General features: G+C 48.5%; 1 protein-coding gene across 4 annotated transcripts in view; it reads left to right on the top strand.

Moving 5' to 3' along the window:
- The window catches only part of LOC137758223 (protein WWC3-like), a 66,669-nt gene extending 48,759 nt beyond the window's left edge, over positions 1-17,910 (top strand). For 2 of the 4 annotated variants that reach the window (XM_068534432.1, XM_068534435.1), the window contains 6 exons: positions 8,739-8,828; positions 9,615-10,180; positions 15,364-15,484; positions 16,367-16,441; positions 17,154-17,240; positions 17,642-17,910. In XM_068534432.1, the coding sequence (XP_068390533.1) occupies positions 8,739-8,828; positions 9,615-10,180; positions 15,364-15,484; positions 16,367-16,441; positions 17,154-17,240; positions 17,642-17,828 (1,126 nt within the window). In that variant the 3' untranslated portion in view covers positions 17,829-17,910. The remainder of the gene's footprint in view (positions 1-8,738; positions 8,829-9,614; positions 10,181-15,363; positions 15,485-16,366; positions 16,442-17,153; positions 17,241-17,641) is intronic. The other 2 variants (XM_068534433.1, XM_068534434.1) reach the window with 2 other exon arrangements.
- The last annotated feature ends 2,384 nt before the right edge of the window (positions 17,911-20,294 follow it).

Genomic DNA, 20,294 nt, shown 5'->3' on the forward strand with positions numbered 1-20,294 from the left:
GGGGTTGTCTCTGCTTGGATATTCATTGTTAATTGACAGACAGGTCTGTGTTGTGTCCTTAGGGGCTAATGTCAGTGCTGGAGGGAAGCAATGGTGATTGGAGAGTCCAGTGCATAGGAATGGGCGGAGAGCACGTTAGTTTGCCTGACGTGGTGGAGTGCCCTGTCACCTTGCTCAAAATAAACCCAGAGTTTATCGCTTCTGACTCTGCAACGGGACTGTGAAATGGAAGTTTCATCTGTGCTCTTGTGCTTTTGTATCGTTTCAGCTTAACATCACCTTCCGTTCTCCCCATGCTGTTTTCTTGTGTATGTTTCGGGTCAGAGGGCCTGAGAGTTCTGGTTGGTTTTCTCTTAAGGGGCGTGGATTCGGTCCCACGAACACCGCATGTCCACCACATGTACCAGGCCCCCACACCCATGTACCCTTGAGTGTTTCTGCCCTCGCCACGTGGAAATCCAGAGTGCAGGAGTGCTGTGGTCCCAGGGCACAAATCCATGGAACCCCATGGAGCTGGTTTTACCCTGATGCCTGGGTTCAGGGCCTGGGTCACCCAAGCTCGTTCACCTGACAGGGCCTCTTGTGGAACCAGCCTGGGAGCTGCATCCTGGGGCGCAGGGCCCTCAACTGGGACTGAATTGGCCCCAGGTGTCTCCTGAATCTGGCACTACATGGCCTTGGGCAAGGAGGGCCGTGCACAGGTGCTAATAAGCACCTTTCTGGCCGGGTGATGGGGCCAAGTGCCCCACGAGTGTTCCCTCGGCGGGGACGTTCTGGGCCTAGCGGATGCGGGCCCGTTTCTTCCTGCCGCTTGGGGCCCAGAGGCGGGGGGGGGGGGGGCTTTCCCTGGGAACAGGCTGAGGGCGTTAGAAGAGACCCGGTCTGGGAGGAGGGAGCCAGGCAGAAAGGTATGGAGGTACGCATCTCAGGGCTGACGTGTGCCAGCTGTTTGGCCAGGCCCAGTCTTTGCCCGTCTTGGTTTCAGTGGCATCATTGTCAGATGGAAAGCTTGAGCCAGGTTAGTGAGTGTTACTGGGGATTGGGGGGATGCAAGTTTTTCCCTCTTTCAAAGGAAAGAGCAATTGTTTTCTAGGGTGCCTACTTGGCCATGTGTTAAACTGCCATCATTTTGATTTGTAAACGAGAACTGCTTTGTTCTAGAAGCAAACATACTCATCTGTACATTCACTTAATAACTATTTATCGAGTGCCTATCCATGTCGGGCTCTATTCGAGGCAGTGGGCTTAGCGCTGTGGGAAAAAATTTCATTTTAGAAAATAAAGTTGAAAAAAGTAGGAAGAAAACTACCTCCAACACTGTGGCGGTTGCTTTTTTATTTTATTTGTGTGTGTGTGTGTGTGTGTGTGTTTTTTCACACACACACACACTGTATTTTATTTTTACAAGAGATAAATAGACTGACACCAAGCATTGTACGTGGATGACCACAACAAAAGCAACAATGATTGCAATTACCAAACACGAAACACACTCATACTATGTCATAATATTGACATTCAGTCCAGTAATCCTCCACTGTAACAGCTCCTTTACTTTGCAGTGAAAATTGATTTCTATATTCTTTGCCTCTGAGTCCTTGTGGGATTTTTTTTTTTTTTTAACTCAGACAGAAAGTCACAAAAATTATACTCATCCTCATCAGTTCACTCAGTCCCATGTAATTTTTTCATCTTGATCTTTTGTTAGCACTTTTATGAGTTCATCAGTTTTTCATTAGAGTTCTGAAAAATGCTTATTCATTCAGTTCAGCAGTACAGTCAGTTACCAGAAACCTGTACTTGTCAGAGTCTTTTCCATGAATTTCTTGAAGACGAAAGCCTTTTATAGGAACATATTTGCAAAAGCATCAGAGTACACCCAGAACTGTCTGTAAATGACAAAAGACTTAAAAATGACCACTGTTAAAGATTTGATGAAAGTTCATAATAATGCAGTTGACAAGAAAATTAGTTATTTTTGAGATACACATTTTAAATAACTAGGATTATCACTTATAACATTATACCAGAACATATAAGATTTTTAGAAATTTCTTATAATGTCTGAAACATTTATATTAACATATTTCCATACATATTTCCATACAAATACAAATATAAGATTTTTAGGAATTTCATGTAATGTCTGAAACATTTATATTAACATATTTCCATACAAATAACCCAATGAAAGTTTAGTATTAGTTGTTTTGTTTGTTTGTTTTTTTATACTGCAGGTTCTTATTAGGCATCAATTTTATACACATCAGTGTATACATGTCAATCCCAATCGCCCAATTCAGCACACCACCATCCCCACCCCACCGCAGTTTTCCCCCCTTGGTGTCCATATGTCCACTCTCTACATCTGTGTCTCAACTTCTGCCCTGCAAACCGGCTCATCTGTACCATTTTTCTAGGTTCCACATACATGCATTAATATACGATATTTGTTTTTCTGACTTACTTCACTCTGTATGACAGTCTCTAGATCCATCCACGTCTCAACAAATGACTCAATTTCGTTCCTTTTTATGGCTGAGTAATATTCCATTGTATGTATGTACCACATCTTCTTTATCCATTCGTCTGTTGATGGGCATTTAGGTTGCTTCCATGACCTGGCTATTGTAAATAGTGCTGCAATGAACATTCGGGTGCATGTGTCTTTTTGAATTACGGTTTTCTCTGGGTATATGCCCAGTAGTGGGATTGCTGGGTCATATGGTAATTCTATTTTTAGTTTTTTAGGGAACCTCCATATTGTTCTCCATAGTGGCTGTATCAATTTACATTCCCACCAACAGTGCAAGAGGGTTCCCTTTTCTCCACACCCTCTCCAGCATTTGTTGTTTGTAGATTTTCTGATGATGCCCATTCTAACAGGAGTGAGGTGATACCTCATTGTAGTTTTGATTTGCATTTCTCTAATAATTAGTGATGTTGAGCATCTTTTGATGTGCTTCGTGGCCGTCTGTATGTCTTCTTTGGAGAAATGTCTATTTAGGTCTTCTGCCCATTTTTGGATTGGGGTGTTTGTTTCTTTAATATTGAGCTGAATGAGCTGTTTATATATTTTGGAGATTAATCCTTTGTCCGTTGATTCGTTTGCAAATATTTTCTCCCATTCTGAGGGTTGTCTTTTCGTCTTGTTTATGGTTTCCTTTGCTGTGCAAAAGCTTTGAAGTTTCATTAGGTCCCATTTGTTTATTTTTGTTTTTATTTCCATTACTCTAGGAGGTGGATCAAAAAAGATCTTGCTGTGATTTATGTCAGAGAGTGTTCTTCCTATGTTTTCCTCTAAGAGTTTTATAGTGTCCAGTCTTATATTTAGGTCTCTAATCCATTTTGAGTTTATTTTTGTGTATGGTGTTAGGGAGTATTCTAATTTCATTCTTTTACATGTAGCTGTCCAGTTTTCCCAGCACCACTTATTGAAGAGACTGTCTTTTCTCCATTGTATATCCTTGCCTCCTTTGTCATAGATTAGTTGACCATAGGTGCGTGGGTTAATCTCTGGGCTTTCTATCTTGTTCCATTGATCTATGTTTCTGTTTTTGTGCCAGTACCATATTGTCTTGATTACTGTAGCTTTGTAGTATAGTCTGAAGTCAGGGAGTCTGATTCCTCCAGCTCCATTTTTTTGCCTCAAGACTGCTTTGGCTATTCGGGGTCTTTTGTGTCTCCATACAAATTTTAAGATGATTTGTTCTAGCTCCGTAAAAAATGCCATTGGTAATTTGATAGGGATTGCATTGAATCTGTAGATTGCTTTGGGTAGTATAGTCATTTTCACAATGTTGATTCTTCCAAGCCAAGAACGTGGTATATCTCTCCATCTGTTGGTATCATCTTTAATTTCTTTCATCAGTGTCTTATAGTTTTCTGCATACAGGTCTTTTGTCTCCCTAGGTAGGTTTATTCCTAGGTATTTTATTCTTTTTGTTGCAATGGTAAATGGGAGTGTTTCCATACTTTCTCTTTCAGATTTTTCATCATTAGTGTATAGGAATGCAAGAGATTTCTGTGCATGAATTTTGTATCCTGCAACGTTACCATATTCATTAATTAGCTCTAGCAGTTTTCTGGTGGCAGTTTTAGGATTCCCTATGTATAGTATCATGTCATCCGCAAAGAGTGACAGTTTTACTTCTTCTTTTCCAATTCGTATTCCTTTTATTTCTTTTTCTTCTCTGATTGCCGTGGCTAGGACTTCCAGAACTATGTTGAATAATAGTGGTGAGAGTGGACATCCTTGTCTCGTTCCTGATCTTAGAGGAAATGCTTTCAGTTTTTCACCATTGAGAATGATGTTGGCTGTGGGTTTGTCATATATGGCCTTTATTATGTTGAGGTAGGTTCCCTCTATGCCCACTTTCTGGAGAGTTTTTATCAGAAATGGGTGTTGAATTTTGTCAAAAGCTTTTTCTGCATCTATTGAGATGATCATATGGTTTTTATTCTTCAGTTTGTTAATAAGGTGTATCACATTGATTGATTTGCGTATATTGAAGAATCCTTGCATCCCTGGGATAAATCCCACTTGATCGTGGTGTATGATCCTTTTAATGTGTTGTTGGATTCTGTTTGCTAGTATTTTGTTGAGGATTTTTGCATCTATATTCATCAGTGATATTGGTCTGTAATTTTCCTTTTTTGTAGTGTCTTTGTCTGGTTTTGGTATCAGGGTGATGGTGGCCTCATAGAATGAGTTTGGGAGTGTTGCTTCCTCTGCAATTTTTTGGAAGAGTTTGAGAAGGATAGGTGTTAGCTCTCCTCTAAATGTTTGATAGAATTCACCTGTGAAGCCATCTGGTCCTGGACTTTTGTTTGTTGGAAGATTTTTAATCACAGTTTCAATTTCATTACTTGTGATTGGTCTGTTCATATTTTCTGTTTCTTCCTGGTTCAGTCTTGGAAGGTTATACCTTTCTAAAAATTTGTCCATTTCTTCCAGGTTGTCCATTTTATTGGCATAAAGTTGCTTGTAGTAGTCTCTTAGAATGCTTTGTATTTCTGCGGTGTCTGTTGTAACTTCTCCTTTTTCATTTCTGATTTTATTGATTTGAGTCCTCTCCCTCTTTTTCTTGATGAGTCTGGCTAATGGCTTATCAATTTTGTTTATCTTCTCAAAGAACCAACTTTTAGTTTTATTGATCTTTGCTATTGTTTTCTTTGTTTCTATTTCATTTATTTCTGCTCTGATCTTTATGATTTCTTTCCTTCTGCTAACTTTGGGTTTTGTTTGTTCTTCTTTCTCTAGTTTCTTTAGGTGTAAGGTTAGATTGTTTACTTGAGATTTTTCTTGTTTCTTTAGGTAGGCTTGTATAGCTATAAACTTCCCTCTTAGAACTGCTTTCGCTGCATCCCATAGGTTTTGGGTCGTCGTGTTTTCGTTGTCATTTGTCTCTAGGTATTTTTTGATTTCCTCTTTGATTTCTTCAGTGATCTCGTGGTTATCTAGTAACGTATTGTTTAGCCTCCATGTGTTTGTCTTTTTTACGTTTTTTTTCCCTGTAATTCATTTCTAATCTCATAGCGTTGTGGTCAGAAAAGATGCTTGATATGATTTCAATTTTCTTAAATTTACTGAGGCTTGATTTGTGACCCAAGATGTGATCTATCCTGGAGAATGTTCCGTGCGCACTTGAGAAGAAAGTGTAATCTGCTGTTTTGGGATGGAATGTCCTATAAATATCCATTAAATCTATCTGGTCTATTGTGTCATTTAAAGCTTCTGTTTCCTTATTTATTTTCATTTTGGATGATCTGTCCATTGGTGTAAGTGAGGTGTTAAAGTCCCCCACTATGATTGTGTTACTGTCAATTTCCTCTTTTATAGCTGTTAGCAGTTGCCTTATGTATTGAGGTGCTCCTATGTTGGGTGCATATATATTTATAATTGTTATATCTTCTTCTTGGATTGATCCCTTGATCATTATGTAGTGTCCTTCCTTGTCTCTTGTAACATTCTTTATTTTAAAGTCTATTTTATCTGATATGAGTATAGCGACTCCAGCTTTCTTTTGATTTCCATTTGCATGGAATATCTTTTTCCATCCCCTCACTTTCAGTCTGTATGTGTCCCTAGGTCTAAAGTGGGTCTCTTGTAGACAGCATACATATGGGTCTTGTTTTTGTATCCATTCAGCCAGTCTATGTCTTTTGGTTGGGGCATTTAATCCATTCACGTTTAAGGTAATTATCGATATGTATGTTCCTATGACCATTTTCTTAATTGTTTTGGGTTTGTTTTTGTAGGTCCTTTTCTTCTGTTGTGTTTCCCACTTCGAGAAGTTCCTTTAGCATTTGCTGTGGAGCTGGTTTGGTGGTGCTGAATTCTCGTAGCTTTTGCTTGTCTGTAAAGCTTTTGATTTCTCCATCAAATCTAAATGAGATCCTTGCCGGGTAGAGTAATCTTGGTTGTAGGTTCTTCCCTTTCATCACTTGAAGTATATCATGCCACTCCCTTCTGGCTTGCAGAGTTTCTGCTGAGAAATCAGCTGTTAACCTTATGGGAGTTCCCTCGTATGTTATTTGTCATTTTTCCCTTGCTGCTTTCAATAATTTTTCTTTGTCTTTAATTTTTGCCACTTTGATTACTATGTGTCTCGGCGTGTTTCTCCTTGGGTTTATCCTGTATGGGACTCTCTGCGCTTCCTGGACTTGGGTGGCTATTTCCTTTCCCATGTTAGGGAAGTTTTCGACTATAATCTCTTCAAATATTTTCTCTGGTCCTTTCTCTCTCTCTTCACCTTCTGGGACCCCTATAATGCGAATGTTGTTGCGTTTAATGTTGTCCCAGAGGTCTCTTAGGCTGTCTTCATTTCTTTTCATTCTTTTTTCTTTAGTCTGTTCCGCAGCAGTGAATTCCACCATTCTGTCTTCCAGGTCACTTATCCGTTCTTCTGCCTCAGTTATTCTGCTATTGATTCCTTCTAGTGTAGTTTTCATTTCAGTTATTGTATTGTTCATCTCTGTTCGTTTGTTTTTTAATTCTTCTAGGTCTTTGTTAATCAATCTTTGCCTCCATTCTTATTCCGAGGTCCTGGATCATCTTCACTATCATTATTCTGAATTCTTTTTCTGGAAGGTTGCCTATCTCCACTTCATTTAGTTGTTTTTCTGGGGTTTTTTTTCTTGTTCCTTCATCTGGTACATAGCCCTCTGCCTTTTCATCTTGTCTATCTTTCTGTAACTGTGGGTTTTGGTCCACAGGCTGCAGGATTGTAGTTTTTCTTGCTTCTGCTGTCTGCCCTCTGGTGGTTGAGGCTATCTAAGAGGCTTGATGGGAGGCTCTGGTGGTGGGTAGAGCTGACTGTTGCTGTGGTGGTCAGAGCTCAGTAAAACTTTAATCCACTTGACTGTTGATGGGCGGGGCTGGGTTCCCTCCCTGTTGGTTGTTTGGCCTGAGGCGACCCAACACTGGAGCCTACCCGGGCTCTTTGGTGGGGCTAATGGCAGACTCTGGGAGGGCTCACGCCAAGGAGCACTTCCCAGAACCTCCGCTGCCAGAGTCCTTGTCCCCACAGTGAAACAGAGCCACCCCCCGCCTCTGCAGGAGACCCCCCAACACCAGCAGGTAGGTCTGGTTCAGTCTCCCCCAGGGTCACCGCTCCTTCCCCTGGGTCCCGATGCGCACACTCCTTTGTGTGTGCCCTCCCAGAGTGGGGTCTCTGTTTCCCCCAGTCCTGTCGAAGTCCTGCAATCAATTCCCACTAGGCTTCAAAGTCTGATTCTCTAGGAATTCCTCCTCCCATTGCCGGACCCCCAAGTTGGGAAGCCTGACGTGGGGCTCAGAACCTTCACTCCAGTGGGTGGACTTCTGTGGTATAAGTGTTCGCCAGTCTGTGAGTCACCCACCCAGCAGTTATGGGATTAGATTTTACTCTGATTGTGCCCCTCCTACCGTCTCACTGTGGCTTCTCCTCTGTCCTTGGACGCGGGGTAGCCTCCTTGGTGAAGTCCAGGGTCTTCCTGTCAATGATTGTCCAGCAGCCAGTTGTGATTCTGGTGCTCTCGCAAGAGGGAGTGAGAGCACGTCCTTCTACTCCGCCATCTTGGTTAATCCTCTCTCAGCTGCTCTTATTTGTGTTTCACCTTTTAATTCTGTAGATTTTAGAATTGCATGTAGTTTTGCCTGGAAGGGGGCTTAGAATGAGGGAATCTGATTTGTTCCAAGGAACTCCAGTAGATTACTGCATGCTGTGCATTTGTATCCATATTCTAGTCTAGTCTCCCATCCATCTGTTCATCCACCCACACCCCTCCTCCCACACACCTCAACCACCATCCGTGTGCCCGTCTGCCTGTCTGCTGTCTGTCCGTCCAATCCACCTGTTCACCTGTCCGTCTGCCTGTCCTTCCTCCCACCCCTGCATCCGTCAGTCCATCCAGCCACGCACCCATTGACTTATCCATCCATCTTTCCACCCATCCATCCACGCATGCGTCCATCCATCCACGCATCCATCCACCCACCCATCCATTCATCCGCCTATCCACCCATGTGCTGAACTTCTACAGTGTATCAGGCACTGTTCAGGCGGCCAGTGGTACATTTTTAAGCAAGACAAAAACAGTCTGTTATCTTGGTGTTTATGACCTTGGATGTGCTTTTTTAGAATTTAGTCATTGACACCTCAATCAGTTTGGGGGAATTTACAGTTGAATTTCTTATTAGGAAAATATACTTGGCATCTTTGAAATCCACCAGTGGACTGTTTTTGTACCTACAGGATTCTACTTCAGGAAAAAAGAAACTGTCTCCTGATGCAGCTGGAAGAAGCCACCCGCCTAACGTCCTATCTCCAGTCCCAGTTACAAAGGTGGGTAACTTATTATCATCTTATAACGACGTGGCCGTGAACTTCACAGTTCCCTTTAGCTTGGCTTTCTCTCCCAGAACTTAGAACCTGCAGTGGTTGTAAACACTGGACAGGAAAGTGTGGATACACGATATTTTTAAGAGGAGCTGCTCATATATGATCCAAGGAATATGAGAAGCAAGTGTGACTTCAGAGTAATGAATCATTTATCGAAGGATTTTGTAACTCACAGCATCAGGAGTGTATATATCCATCTACATAGATGCACACATACCCTTTTAATTATTTTTTAAAGGCCTGAATATCTTTAAGATCAGATTTGGATGCTCAGTAAGAGCTCCAGTTTTCAAGCACTTACCGTATCGTGAAGTGTAGTGTTAAGGGCTTTCTGTGTATTATTTTCTCAGTTCTCCTCCTCACAGTGCCTTGAGGCAGGAACCGCTGTCATCCCAGCGCCGGGTGAGAAGGTGGGAGGCTGGGAAAGGGCAAAGCCCGTGACCAAATCAAATGCATTCAGCTAGTCTTGAGTTTGAGCTGGAACTTGAACTCGAGCAAGAGCCCTTGACGTTAACTCCTGCTCTCTACTGACAATCAAAGAAACAAAGGAAATATTCACGAAGGGGCGGGGGTGGAGGGGTGTCTTAAAACGCTCCGAGGTGTTGAAGAGGCGCCGGGTGAACGGGGCCCGAGGCGGTTTTGCTCCTCGTGGAGTAGACCGGAGGCTCGGCTCGCAGTGGGGACGAGCAGGCTCCAGCCGCGGGCTCCAGGCTGCTCTTCTCGTTTCAGCCTGTCCGCCAGCACCCTGACCGTCTCCTCGGGGAGCAGTCGCGGCTCCCTGGCCTCCAGCCGCGGCTCCCTGGCCTCCAGCCGGGGCTCCCTGAGCTCCGTCAGCTTCACCGACATCTACGGCCTCCCGCAGTACGAGAAGCCCGACGCCGAGGGCGGCCCGCTCCTGCGCTTCGACCTCGTCTCCTTCGACTCCCTGGGCCGGGACGCCCCCTTGGCGGACGCCCCGGGCCCCGCGGGCCTGCACAAACAGAGGCGCTCCCTGGACACGCCGCAGTCCCTGGCGTCCCTGTCCTCGCGCTCCTCCCTGTCCTCGCTGTCCCCGCCCAGCTCGCCCTTGGACACGCCCTTCCTCCCGGCCTCGCGAGACTCGCCCCTGGCCCAGCTCGGGGACGCCTTCGAGGTGGCGGGCCTGGGCGCCCTGGACAGGCTGCGCGCCCAGGCCTCCGCCTTGGGGGACGAAGACCCGCCGGGCGCGGCATCCCTGCCGCCGCACGGGTGCCCCGGGGACGGGGAAGGACCTCGCGAGCGAGGACCCCAAGCGGCTGCCGCTCCCATGGCTGCACGTATGTCCTGATGGGTCCGGTGGGTGCCCCGGGGCCGGGGAGGAAAGGTCTCGAGTTCAGGGAGGAAGCCGCGTGCATCCGCACGGAAGCCGGCTGGCTCTGCTGTGGCCTAGTGAGCCCTCAGCTTAGGACCCGCCAGGGCAAGAGGAGGCCCGCACGCCCGCTCGCTCGCTCGTTCTGCGTGCTTTTGCCCTGGGTCCTTGAAATGTCATGGAAACTGGCAGAGTAGTCTTTCCCAGGCATTTGACTTGTTCTCAGAATATACTTAATTGTCGAAAATGAGACAGTTCCTCCACATTCGGAGGCTGCTAAAGAAGTACTCGGGCCTTCGTGAACTCTCCAGGGCGTGTGCCCAGATGCAGCGTTCTGTGTGTGCCCGCCTCAGACCAGCCCTGGGACTGCTGTCTGGCTGTGGCCCGGCAGAAATCTCTACTTCCGTTGGCCCTGTGACTTCATCTCTTCATCCTTTGTCCTTGTACTTTTTTTTTTTTTTTTGGCTGCGTTGAGCCTTCGTTGCTGCGCGCGGGTTTTCTCTAGCTGCAGGGAGCGGGCGCTACTCTTCATTGCGGTGCGCGGGCTTCTCATTGCGGTGGTTTCTCTTGTTGCGGAGCACGGGCTCTAGGCGCGCGGGCTTCAGTCCTTGTGGCACGCGGTCTCTAGAGCGCAGGCTCAGTAGTTGTGGCGCACGGGCTTAGTTGCTCCGCGGCATGTGGGATCTTCCAGGACCAGGGCTCGAACCCGTGCCCCCTGCATTGGCAGGCAGATTCTTAACCACTGTGCCACCAGGGAAGCCCTGTCCTTGTACTTTTCAAGAACATAATTCTGTCACGGAGGGAGTGAAAATATCAGTCCTTTCTACCGAATCGATTTCTCTGCTGCTCTTCAAATCCAGAAACATGTAGCCATGAGAATTTCATCCGTCCAGTTGGTGTTAATTCAGCTTCTGCTTGGTGCCGGCGTCTGTCAGCTTGTAGCCCACATGGAAAACCAAATTGCTGTTCTGGGGAGTATTCTGGCTGATGGCTGGTGCACAAAGCAGAGTCTGGGCTTCAACCCTCCTTATCTTCACCCCGAGTGCTTTTGTGAGCCAACCTCTAGCGACTTTAACTTCCTTAATTTTTAGAGAAGATCAGAACAGGCCTCTCATTCCTGAAGTTCAGCCCACTTAATTTTTATTTGCACAGCAAAACTGTTTTTAGACATTCCATTTAGGCGAACACTAGATAATTTGTATAGCATAGTGGATCTCAACCAGGGGTGTTTTTGACCCCTGGAGATACTTGGCAGACATTTTCAGTTGTCACACTTTGGAGCTGGTGGGGTGCTACTGGCATCTGGTAGGTGGAGGCCAGGGGCAAGGCTCAACATCCTACAGTGCACAGCATGGTCCCCATCTTGGCTGGAATGATCCAGCCAAGATGTCAAGAGTGCCGAGGCTGAGAAACCCTAGTTATGTACTGTTAAGCAGTCAGCAGCAAAAGGTGGAAATAAAACGTGAATACAAAACCAGGGTGATGTAGCAGAAATGGCTTCGAACGAGCAGCTTATACCCAGATTCTGTTCCCTGCCCTGTTGACTCACTAGCTGTGCGACCTTGAGCGCAACCTTAGCTGGAGCTGAGTCTCAGCTTCTGTGCCCTTGAATGAGGTGATCTTTATGGGCTCTTCCAACAGGTAACAGAATGGTGGTGAATGGGTTTTTTTATGTGTACCCGTGCGGGTTATTATATCTATGTAAGATAATAGTCTCGTAGCATTTATGTGTTTAACCAGAGATCCATTATGTTCTGCGGCAGCCCCGGGCCTTTTTGGCATCTCTGTTTTTGGTGTCTCCCCCTCTGCGTTTGCAAACACACCTTTCATATCCCCAGATACGTTATTTCTGTAATTCACATCACACGTACAGGGGAACTTTATTCACTTTGTTCTTTGTTGTAATCACAGGTTCAGTGCTCCATGTTTATTCAAAAAAGAAAATGCAAAATAAGGACTGAATCGTGCATCTGTTGTTGCTTGAGCTTCCTCTTCTCAGTGTCCACCCCCCCATACCAACTTTTCTTTAAAGGCTGAGATACAAGAGTGTCTGTCTACTTATGCAGAAAATCCACACAAGGTCCAGCACCGCTTTTGGTCCAGGGGAAAGACTGGGTGGGAAGGAGAAGAGCTGACTTAATTTCTGATCCTGATTTCTTTATTTTTCTTTCCTACTTTGTGGTGGATGTTACAGTACTTCAAGCTTCTTAGACTGGGAGGTCTTTGCTTATGGTGTGGTCAGATACTGCCACCTGGTGGTGCGTTCATATATGACACTCTGAGTAGAATACAAACTAGAGGTACCTGACTTAGTGAATGGGTCTTGGTAAGTGCTCTCGCAGGGCTGGGTTGGGTGAGCAGCTTCAGGCATGGACACAGGGTGACTCCTTGCCTCCCTTGATGCTTATGAAGCCTAGAGTCATCGCAGCTTCATAAAGTTGGCGAGGATCTCAGTACTCGTTATATTAACCCCACCCCTCATTTATGATGCCCGAGGTCACGTAGTTCCCTCCACTCTCCAGTCTGACTAAGAACAGTACAGTCTAAGTTTGACTCCAGCAAGCTTTAGCGAGAAAAATTTTTAGTAACATAAAATTCAGAATTGCCCATTGTGTTTTAAATCAACCTGAGGGGACAGAAGGTGGGGCAGGGGAGTGGGGAAATAAACTGTCATCTTTAACCGTTTTTACATGTTTACTACAATTTTATCTTCCCCACATTTTAAAAGTCAAATGTGTCATGATTTTGAAATCCGTTCCTATTTTCATTTCCCACTGGTATTTGCTAATATAAGTCCGTAAATATTTTGACCTTGTTCATCTGTTTATTGATGTTTTTTATTACATTCATACCCTGTTTAAAATTGTTGGCTTAAATTCTACAGTCTTTTCACTTTGTGCTTTTTTTTTTTTTTTTATCTCTTTTCTCATGCGGCTCGACAGAAACGTTCACTGTTAAGTGACCTTGGACTTCTCCTTCGCCTTGCTGGTCAGGCTGTGCCACATCTTTGTGCAGTGAATCAGTGTATTTAGGATGGTCAGGGTGTGGTCAAGAAGGGCATAGCTCATAGCTGTGCTTTAATGTAGCTCAACAGTTGCTCTTATTATTGTTGTTGTCGTTTGAACGGTATTCATCCTGGCTATGAAAGTTGCGTAAGCACTTTTCTAAGAGCTTGACGTATTTTTTTCTTCCTTGCATTTTTTCCCAGACTTTAACGCTTTCATTATTTTAGTATGCCAGCTGGCAGCTTCGCCCACGGTGTGATTTTCCTTATACTTTCCTCCCTTTTGTCAAGCAGCGTTGCTGTCCTTAGGTCTCAGTGTCTGTGTGTCTGTGTTCAATGATGGAAGGGTCAGAGGTTTCTGAAATGAATGTGTGGAAGCTTGTTTATTCCTTACTTCACTGGCGTTGCTCCCCACTTTCCGTCTCGTTGCCTTGAAGCCCAAGAGCAGACGGTTGCGGTGTGTACTGGGGGATGTGCCGCGTGCTTTCTTTCTCACCCAGGGCAGGTGCTGACCGTACCTCCTTCTGTCAACTCCTGCATCCAGTTGCTCCGTGAATGTGCTAAGCCCAGGATCACTGAGGGTTGATTCCCCCATTTCCTTTCTCTCTTCATCCACTTTCATTGCAATGAGAGAGAAATTTTGTCAGTCACACCACTGGGTTGCCTGGAAGTTACCTGGATCGTTGTGCGGTGTTACTTCCTTAAAGGCGTGTAAGGCCGAGTGTCAGGGCTGGGAATGGAAGTAGTGAGCCGTTGTGTTTGATGGGGTTCCATGCAGCAAACTGAGGGGTTCTCTCTGCAATTCGGAGCTGGGGGCTCTGGGTCCTTCCATGGGGGCGGGGGTGACGAGCAGAGCTGGACTTGGGAGTCGTCATCTACGATCTGAGAGTCGGTGCCTCCGGCCACCCCAGGACGGAGCCAGCTTCTGCCCCTGACCGAGGTGGAGCCGGTGGCCCCCACGCTGGGCGCTGCAGACCTTTGAAAGGTCGGCTTTTGTCTGCCGTTAACATCGTGAGACCAAAGGCCACAGCCCTGTCTGTTCTGTACCCCGATGAATGTGTTTGGGTTTAATTGTTGCTGTGAATAATAATTTGGCTGAGAAGAGAGATGGTCATTGGTGGACTCGCTATTTCCCTCAACTCAGGGGTGCACAGGTGTCTAGATTTTCAATTTCTAGAGCTTAGATGGCCGGAGAACATAGAAAGACAAGAGGGGCCTGCATTATTAATAAGAGGCATTGTGATGCCAGAGTGAGGCTCAGTTTGGGGCTTCGTGGTTTAAGCCTGTGTTCTAACCGTGTGTGCCTCTCTCAGAAGCGTTGAGGTTCCTGTGTCCGTCGCCACATTTAGCAGCGGGAGACGACATGCCTGTTTCTATTGCTTTTATTAAAAGGAGCTTGTTGCTGTGAGGGAAGGAGTAGAAAGAGTTGATGAAATGGTAAAAGGGAAAATGTCAGTGGTTGTCTTGGGCTCTTGGTTTAAATAGATACAAGACAAAAATAAGCTGCCCAGTGATGGTCCTTTCTAATCCCAGGAGACAGTTCTGGAAGCCAGCCTGGCCCCAGGGCTGCTGAGGAGGGCGCTGCAGTTAGAGCGGCAGAGGGGTCATGGAGACGTTGGCAGAGGCCGAGTCTGGGTGCCTCTGTGTCCTCTGACTTGAAAGTCACTCCATTTTGTTGGGGGTTATTTGATGCTTTTTAAAAACTCTGTCTTCTGAGTATAAAGCAGTGTAGCCTATGTGCCTTGTATAAAGTATGGAGAATACCAAGCAGCGTCAAGGAGGAAACACCCCCCTCCCACTTCTCGGAGAGCGCGCTGCCATCCGCGTGCAGGCGAAGTCTCTCTCCCGGGCTTCCCGTGTGACGCTCTCTCAAAGGGCCACGCCAAAGGCCTTCCCGCCACCTTCTGACCTGTGCGCTCATTAAGGAGGTGAAAGGAGATTGATGATCATTTAAAGAGCTTTTAAAGAAGTAGCCAGAAGCCTGTTTCTTCCATTTTCCAATATAAGAAAAGACTGGAGCAGAGTGCATGTAAACACACATCTGCACACGTGCTGGCCTGTCTCTGTCCCTTCGTGCCTTTGTCTCTGCTCTGCCCTGGGCTTCCGCGCTGTCGCCTCCTGAGCCCGGCCGTGTCTCTCGCTTGCAGCAGTGACCCCCCGAGAAGACAGCGCCCAGAGGCTGGAGCGGAGAGTGCGCTGCGTGTCTGCCTGCCTGTCCGATTACTCGCTGGCCAGTGACAGTGGCGTGTTTGAACCTCCCACCAAAAGGTTAGAAGCTGACCTTCTGGCCTCCCTGGGCTGACTTCCCAAAAGGCACCCCTGCCGAGACCTGTCTGGCTTGACACTCTGTGTGTCTCCGGGGTGCAGCTCTTCTGGCTTCTCTCCATGCGGGAGGGGCCCTGAGCATCCCCACGGACCCCCTCTCCTCCCAGGTGGCGTCTGGGGACTGGCCTGGCTTCGGGCATCTAGGACGACTGCTTTCTCTCCGGCCCCGGGGGTTGGAAGGCATGATCCTAGTAGAGCCGGAAAAGGAGAACCAGTGTGCGAGAGAGACCTGCTTTTCTAGAAAGGACGTTCACTAGAAATGGATGTTCCCCCCGTCCCCTTTCCTTAGCTGGAGGAATCACTTTGCAAGGACAAAATCCCTTGTGGGCTTTATTTTGTTTGAGACCTTTGATGTCATTTTTTCAGCTCAGATATCTGTATGCATTTCACTTGTCGCCAACTTTTTTTTGTTTTTTTTTTTTTTGGCTGCGCTGCTCAGCTTGCGGGATCTTAGTTCCCTGACCAGGGATCGCACCCGCGCCCCCTGCAGTGGAAGCGCGGAGTCTTAAACCACTGGAGCACCAGGGAAGTCCCCCCTGCAAAGCTTTTAAAAGTATATGTTTTTGAACGTTGTCGTGAATAGCACGTGTGGTTTTGAGAGGTATTTTCTCAAAAAGGCCACTTCGTCAGCAGGTACCCTGGGAGGTGACGTCATGGATCCTGGGGACCTGCCGTGCCCTGTCAGTCACTTAAAGCATTTATTTATGTCGCAACTTAATAAAGCCCTTCTCAGTTAGAAGCGCCCCTAGTGTGAGAGAGCTTCTGCGGAGCCCGAGGTAAGCAGGTCCCCTCGGAATAACGCGGTGCCTTTCCGGTTGTGCTCAGGAGTGAGGACGCCGACGAGCCTGTGCCTGGAGACGCTTGCGGTAACGAGGGGCCCCAGATCCATGTTGGATTCTTGTGAGTACAGAAGGCTCCTTCCCTGTTGCTCGTAAAGACGACGGGTAGATTGGGGCCCGCCCGGCCCGGCGACTCACACCTCCACACACAGGCCAGGAGGCGTGGCGGGACCCGCGTGATCCGGCTGCTTCTCCCTGGCCTGGGGACCCCCGGGCCCATCTCAGCGGTCTCAGGTGAAGGGACAGAGGTGGCGGGAAGGAGAGATGGGCACGAGCGGCTCCACTGCCGTCCTCCAACACCGAGTCACAGCTGGGGACTGTCACCCCATGGGCACGGTCAGGCCCTCGGGGAAGTTCCCGCCGGAGCTGGGGTAGCCAGGTGCTGTGCAACACTAAGCGTTTTGGTTTCTAGCCGCAGTGTCTGTGAAGGCAGCAACCAGCAGTGTTCAGGCGAACGAGGCAGGATGTTCACATCCCAGCAGCTTTCTTTTGCTCACCCTTGTCATCCTAGTGTTGCTCGGCACTCGTGACATTCGGGCTGGGTCATTCTTGGTTGGGGGCCGCCCTGTGCCCTCTGGGGTGTTGAGCAGCAGCCCTGGCCTCCACCCACTAGATCCAGTAGCCCCCCCACTCCACTCAGTGTGACAGTAAGAAACGTCTCTCGACTTTGCACAGGTCCCCTGGGGGTGGGGTGAGGACCACTGCGGTAGTTCAAGCAGGATTTCTCCACCGTGGGGCATTTGCAGCCTGTGAACGTGCATTTTATTTTCTAGGCACGACAGTGCCAGCGAGTGTCTCCTCGTGAATGTGCTCCAACTGAAGAACTTTGCCGGGCTGGTGGTGAAGGAAGACTGCAAAATGTAAGCTCCCGCGCCGGTGGGGGCCGTGTCCTCCCCCCGGGCCCTCCTCCACACGGCACCACTGGCTGACCTGCTGCACGTGGCAGTTTGGGGAGGGAAAAGACTGTCTTGGAACCTGAATTTAGAATAAAACGCCAGGGAATGTCTGTCTGAAATCTAAAGGACTGTAAGTTTTAAGAAGAGGCTGGTTTATCATTTGAGGCAGGTGGAGTTACTGGAGCCAGGCTGGTTATGTGCCGTGGCCATGCTGACAAAGTGCCGGGTGCCCGTCATCGGCAGCGTTGGGGCTTAAAACGTCCATCCTGCTGCCGTCCGGCTGAGCTGAGTCGCCCGCAGATCCGGGATGTGTGAGGGGGTGCCGCCAGGCGGCCCTGACCGCGTCCCCTGCCCTGTGCCCACAGCAGGAGCTCATCGAGAGCATCGGTCGCAAGCTGCAGGTGCTGCGGCAGGCGCGGCAGAGCCTGCGGGAGGACATGCAGGCCAACCGCGCGCTGGGGGACGAGGTGGAGGCCCTGGCCAAGGCCGTCTGCAAGCCCAACGAGTTCGACAAATTCCGCATGTTCATCGGGGACCTGGACAAGGTGGTGAACCTCCTGCTGTCGCTGTGCGGCCGCCTGGCCCGCGTGGAAAACGCCCTCAACAATCTGGACGACGGCACTCCTCCCGGCGATCTCGGGTAACTATGGCCGAGGCTGACCTGGAAGGCGGGGCGGGGTGTGGCTTTCCCGTGGGGTGTGGAGCAAACCGCCCGGAAGCCTCGTTCGGCCGCTGCGGCCGCCTGTCTGCCTCGTAGCGCAAGATGCTGTCGAACGCCCAGGGCTCGCTCGCTCGCTCCCTCCTTGTAGCGGGGTGGGGGTGGGGGGGCCGCGGCGAGCGTCCCGGAGATTGGACATCTTCTCCTATAGTCCCACGATCGCTGCTAGTGTTGGTCTCTTCCTAGAACGTAGTCTCTGTTTGTAACCTTTCCCCACCGCCGGTAAGTGGGTAAGTGGAGCTCACCCACTGCCTGACGAGTCATCGGCACTCAGTGACAGTGGCGTTTGATGATGACTTTGTTGCTGTGACTTCACAAGAGGGCCGGCAGTGTCTAGAACGAGTCTAAGAGCTGCTCTGCTTTCCTCCTCCCTTCACAGCAGTGCAACTTGGGACATTTCTTAGTGGGTCTGCATTTCCGCTCTTTGTGCATGCAAGACACCATCTACCTTACTGGCTTTACTACTCCATAGGTCACGTAGCAGTAGTACATCTAGTTTGCTTCTTTGCACGTAATAGGCCTTCAAAATGATCATCTTCATCATTAATAAGGCACCTTAACCTCTCTACAAGGGGAGCAGAAAAGGCACCCCTCCCCCTGGACTCCAGGTGAGAGTGGTTTCAGGTTACACGGGAAGATCCTACAAAGCGCGTGGCTTTGACACCATGATCTTTTGTGCTTAGCCAAGTCGTCAGTGACAATCATGGAAGAACGTATTGCATAAGGGTTGAAAAAGTAACTGGGGCTTTGGACCTCGATCCCCTAGGGCTACGTTTGCACTCCATTTTGCTGTTCTTGCCATCTTTGCCAAATTTATCTGAAAGGACTTAGGAAAATAACATGAATGGGAGAGACTTACTTGCATGTAATTGAAATATTAAACTCTCAAGTATCGATATAAAGGAAAAATAATAGTATTGTCTTTGCAGCTCAACTCATCTTTATCTCCCTTTGCTTGGAACTGACAAAGGCTTATTTAGAATTGGAGGAAGTAGAAGCAATCACACACTGGGGACCATGCCCGTGGTCCTCCTGGGGACCTGGCTGCATAGCTCTTACTGCATCCCTAGGGGGTCCGTGTTACGGAGGAGGAGCAGACAGGCTCTTTCCCCCTTGGCTGTGTGTGGTTGATGCAGCTTCACCTTCCTGGACCCAAAAGGAGTGTTCAGTCGCCACGTCCAGGTGCAGCACAGTGGGCTAGCCTCCAGTGTGGCCGGTGCTGGATGAAAATCTCCGTGTCAGGCAGCCAGGGCTTGGGAAAGCTGCGGTTTGCAGAGACAGGCATGCTAACGAGTGAAAAGATGTGGCCTCAGGCTGTAGGAGGCTTCCGCTGTCTTTCCAGGTAGAAAATGAGCACGTGGGCAGACGCAGACACGTGAATCCCTCCCTCCCATCAGCAGCTTCTAGTTGCCAGGGAGCCCAACTGATCTTCGTAGCCCGAACCGTGGTTCTAGAATCAGTTGAGGTCTGTTTCCCTCTTGGTTGGAATTAACTGCCTTTACCTTGCCTCTTTCCACGAAAATACATTCTGTCTTTGTTTCACAAGCACCTGAAGGTCAAGGTGTCCCCCGGAACAGGTGACCCCGAAAGGTTGTGCAGTCGGGGGCACTTCCCGGGAGCCTCCCCCCAGGAGCAGTTTCTGCTTTCAGCCGCCGTTTAATAGCAACTCATCTTTTCTGAGCTCTTTCTGCGGACCAGCGTTCTGCAGAGCACTCCCGCATCCTGGACGCTCACGCGCGGCCGTGGGTAAATGTCCAAGTTGCCAAGTGGCGGAATAAGGGGGCCCTGCCGGTGTCAGAAACTCGCACCGAGGACAGGGCGTCCGTGGCATCTGCCAGCCGACACTTGAAGACATTGACCGCGTTCACCTCTCCCTCCCTCTCTCAGTTTTCATTCAAGTTGGAGAGGGCAGGGGAAGTGGGTGCGCGCCCTGTGGGCAGACAGCGATTGTGAGTGCTGCGTTCTGGAAATGGGGGCGTCTGTGTGACCCAGAGCAGGACCCTCGGAAGGAGCGAGGGCACCTCCCCAACAGGCGCCGTCTCTCCTCCCGCCCCGCCCCCGCACACGGCCTCTGCTACGGCTTTGCTCCCGGGCTGCTGCGACTTCTGCCGGGAGGGTTTAGCAGTCCTGCCCTGGAATCTCCGTAGAATCCGCTCCTTGTGTCCCCTGGGCCGCAGTACTGTCACGGAAAGGCCTCGGACACACACCGGCTGCCTAAGCCCTTTGCTCTTTCTGAGCGTCTCACAGTTCTGGAGCTTTTCGTGCCTGGATGGCTCCCGTGCTCCTCACGGCCTTTCACG

The sequence above is a fragment of the Eschrichtius robustus genome, unplaced genomic scaffold (genome assembly GCF_028021215.1).
Source record: "Eschrichtius robustus isolate mEscRob2 unplaced genomic scaffold, mEscRob2.pri scaffold_749, whole genome shotgun sequence".
NCBI classification, from domain to species: Eukaryota; Metazoa; Chordata; class Mammalia; order Artiodactyla; family Eschrichtiidae; genus Eschrichtius; species Eschrichtius robustus.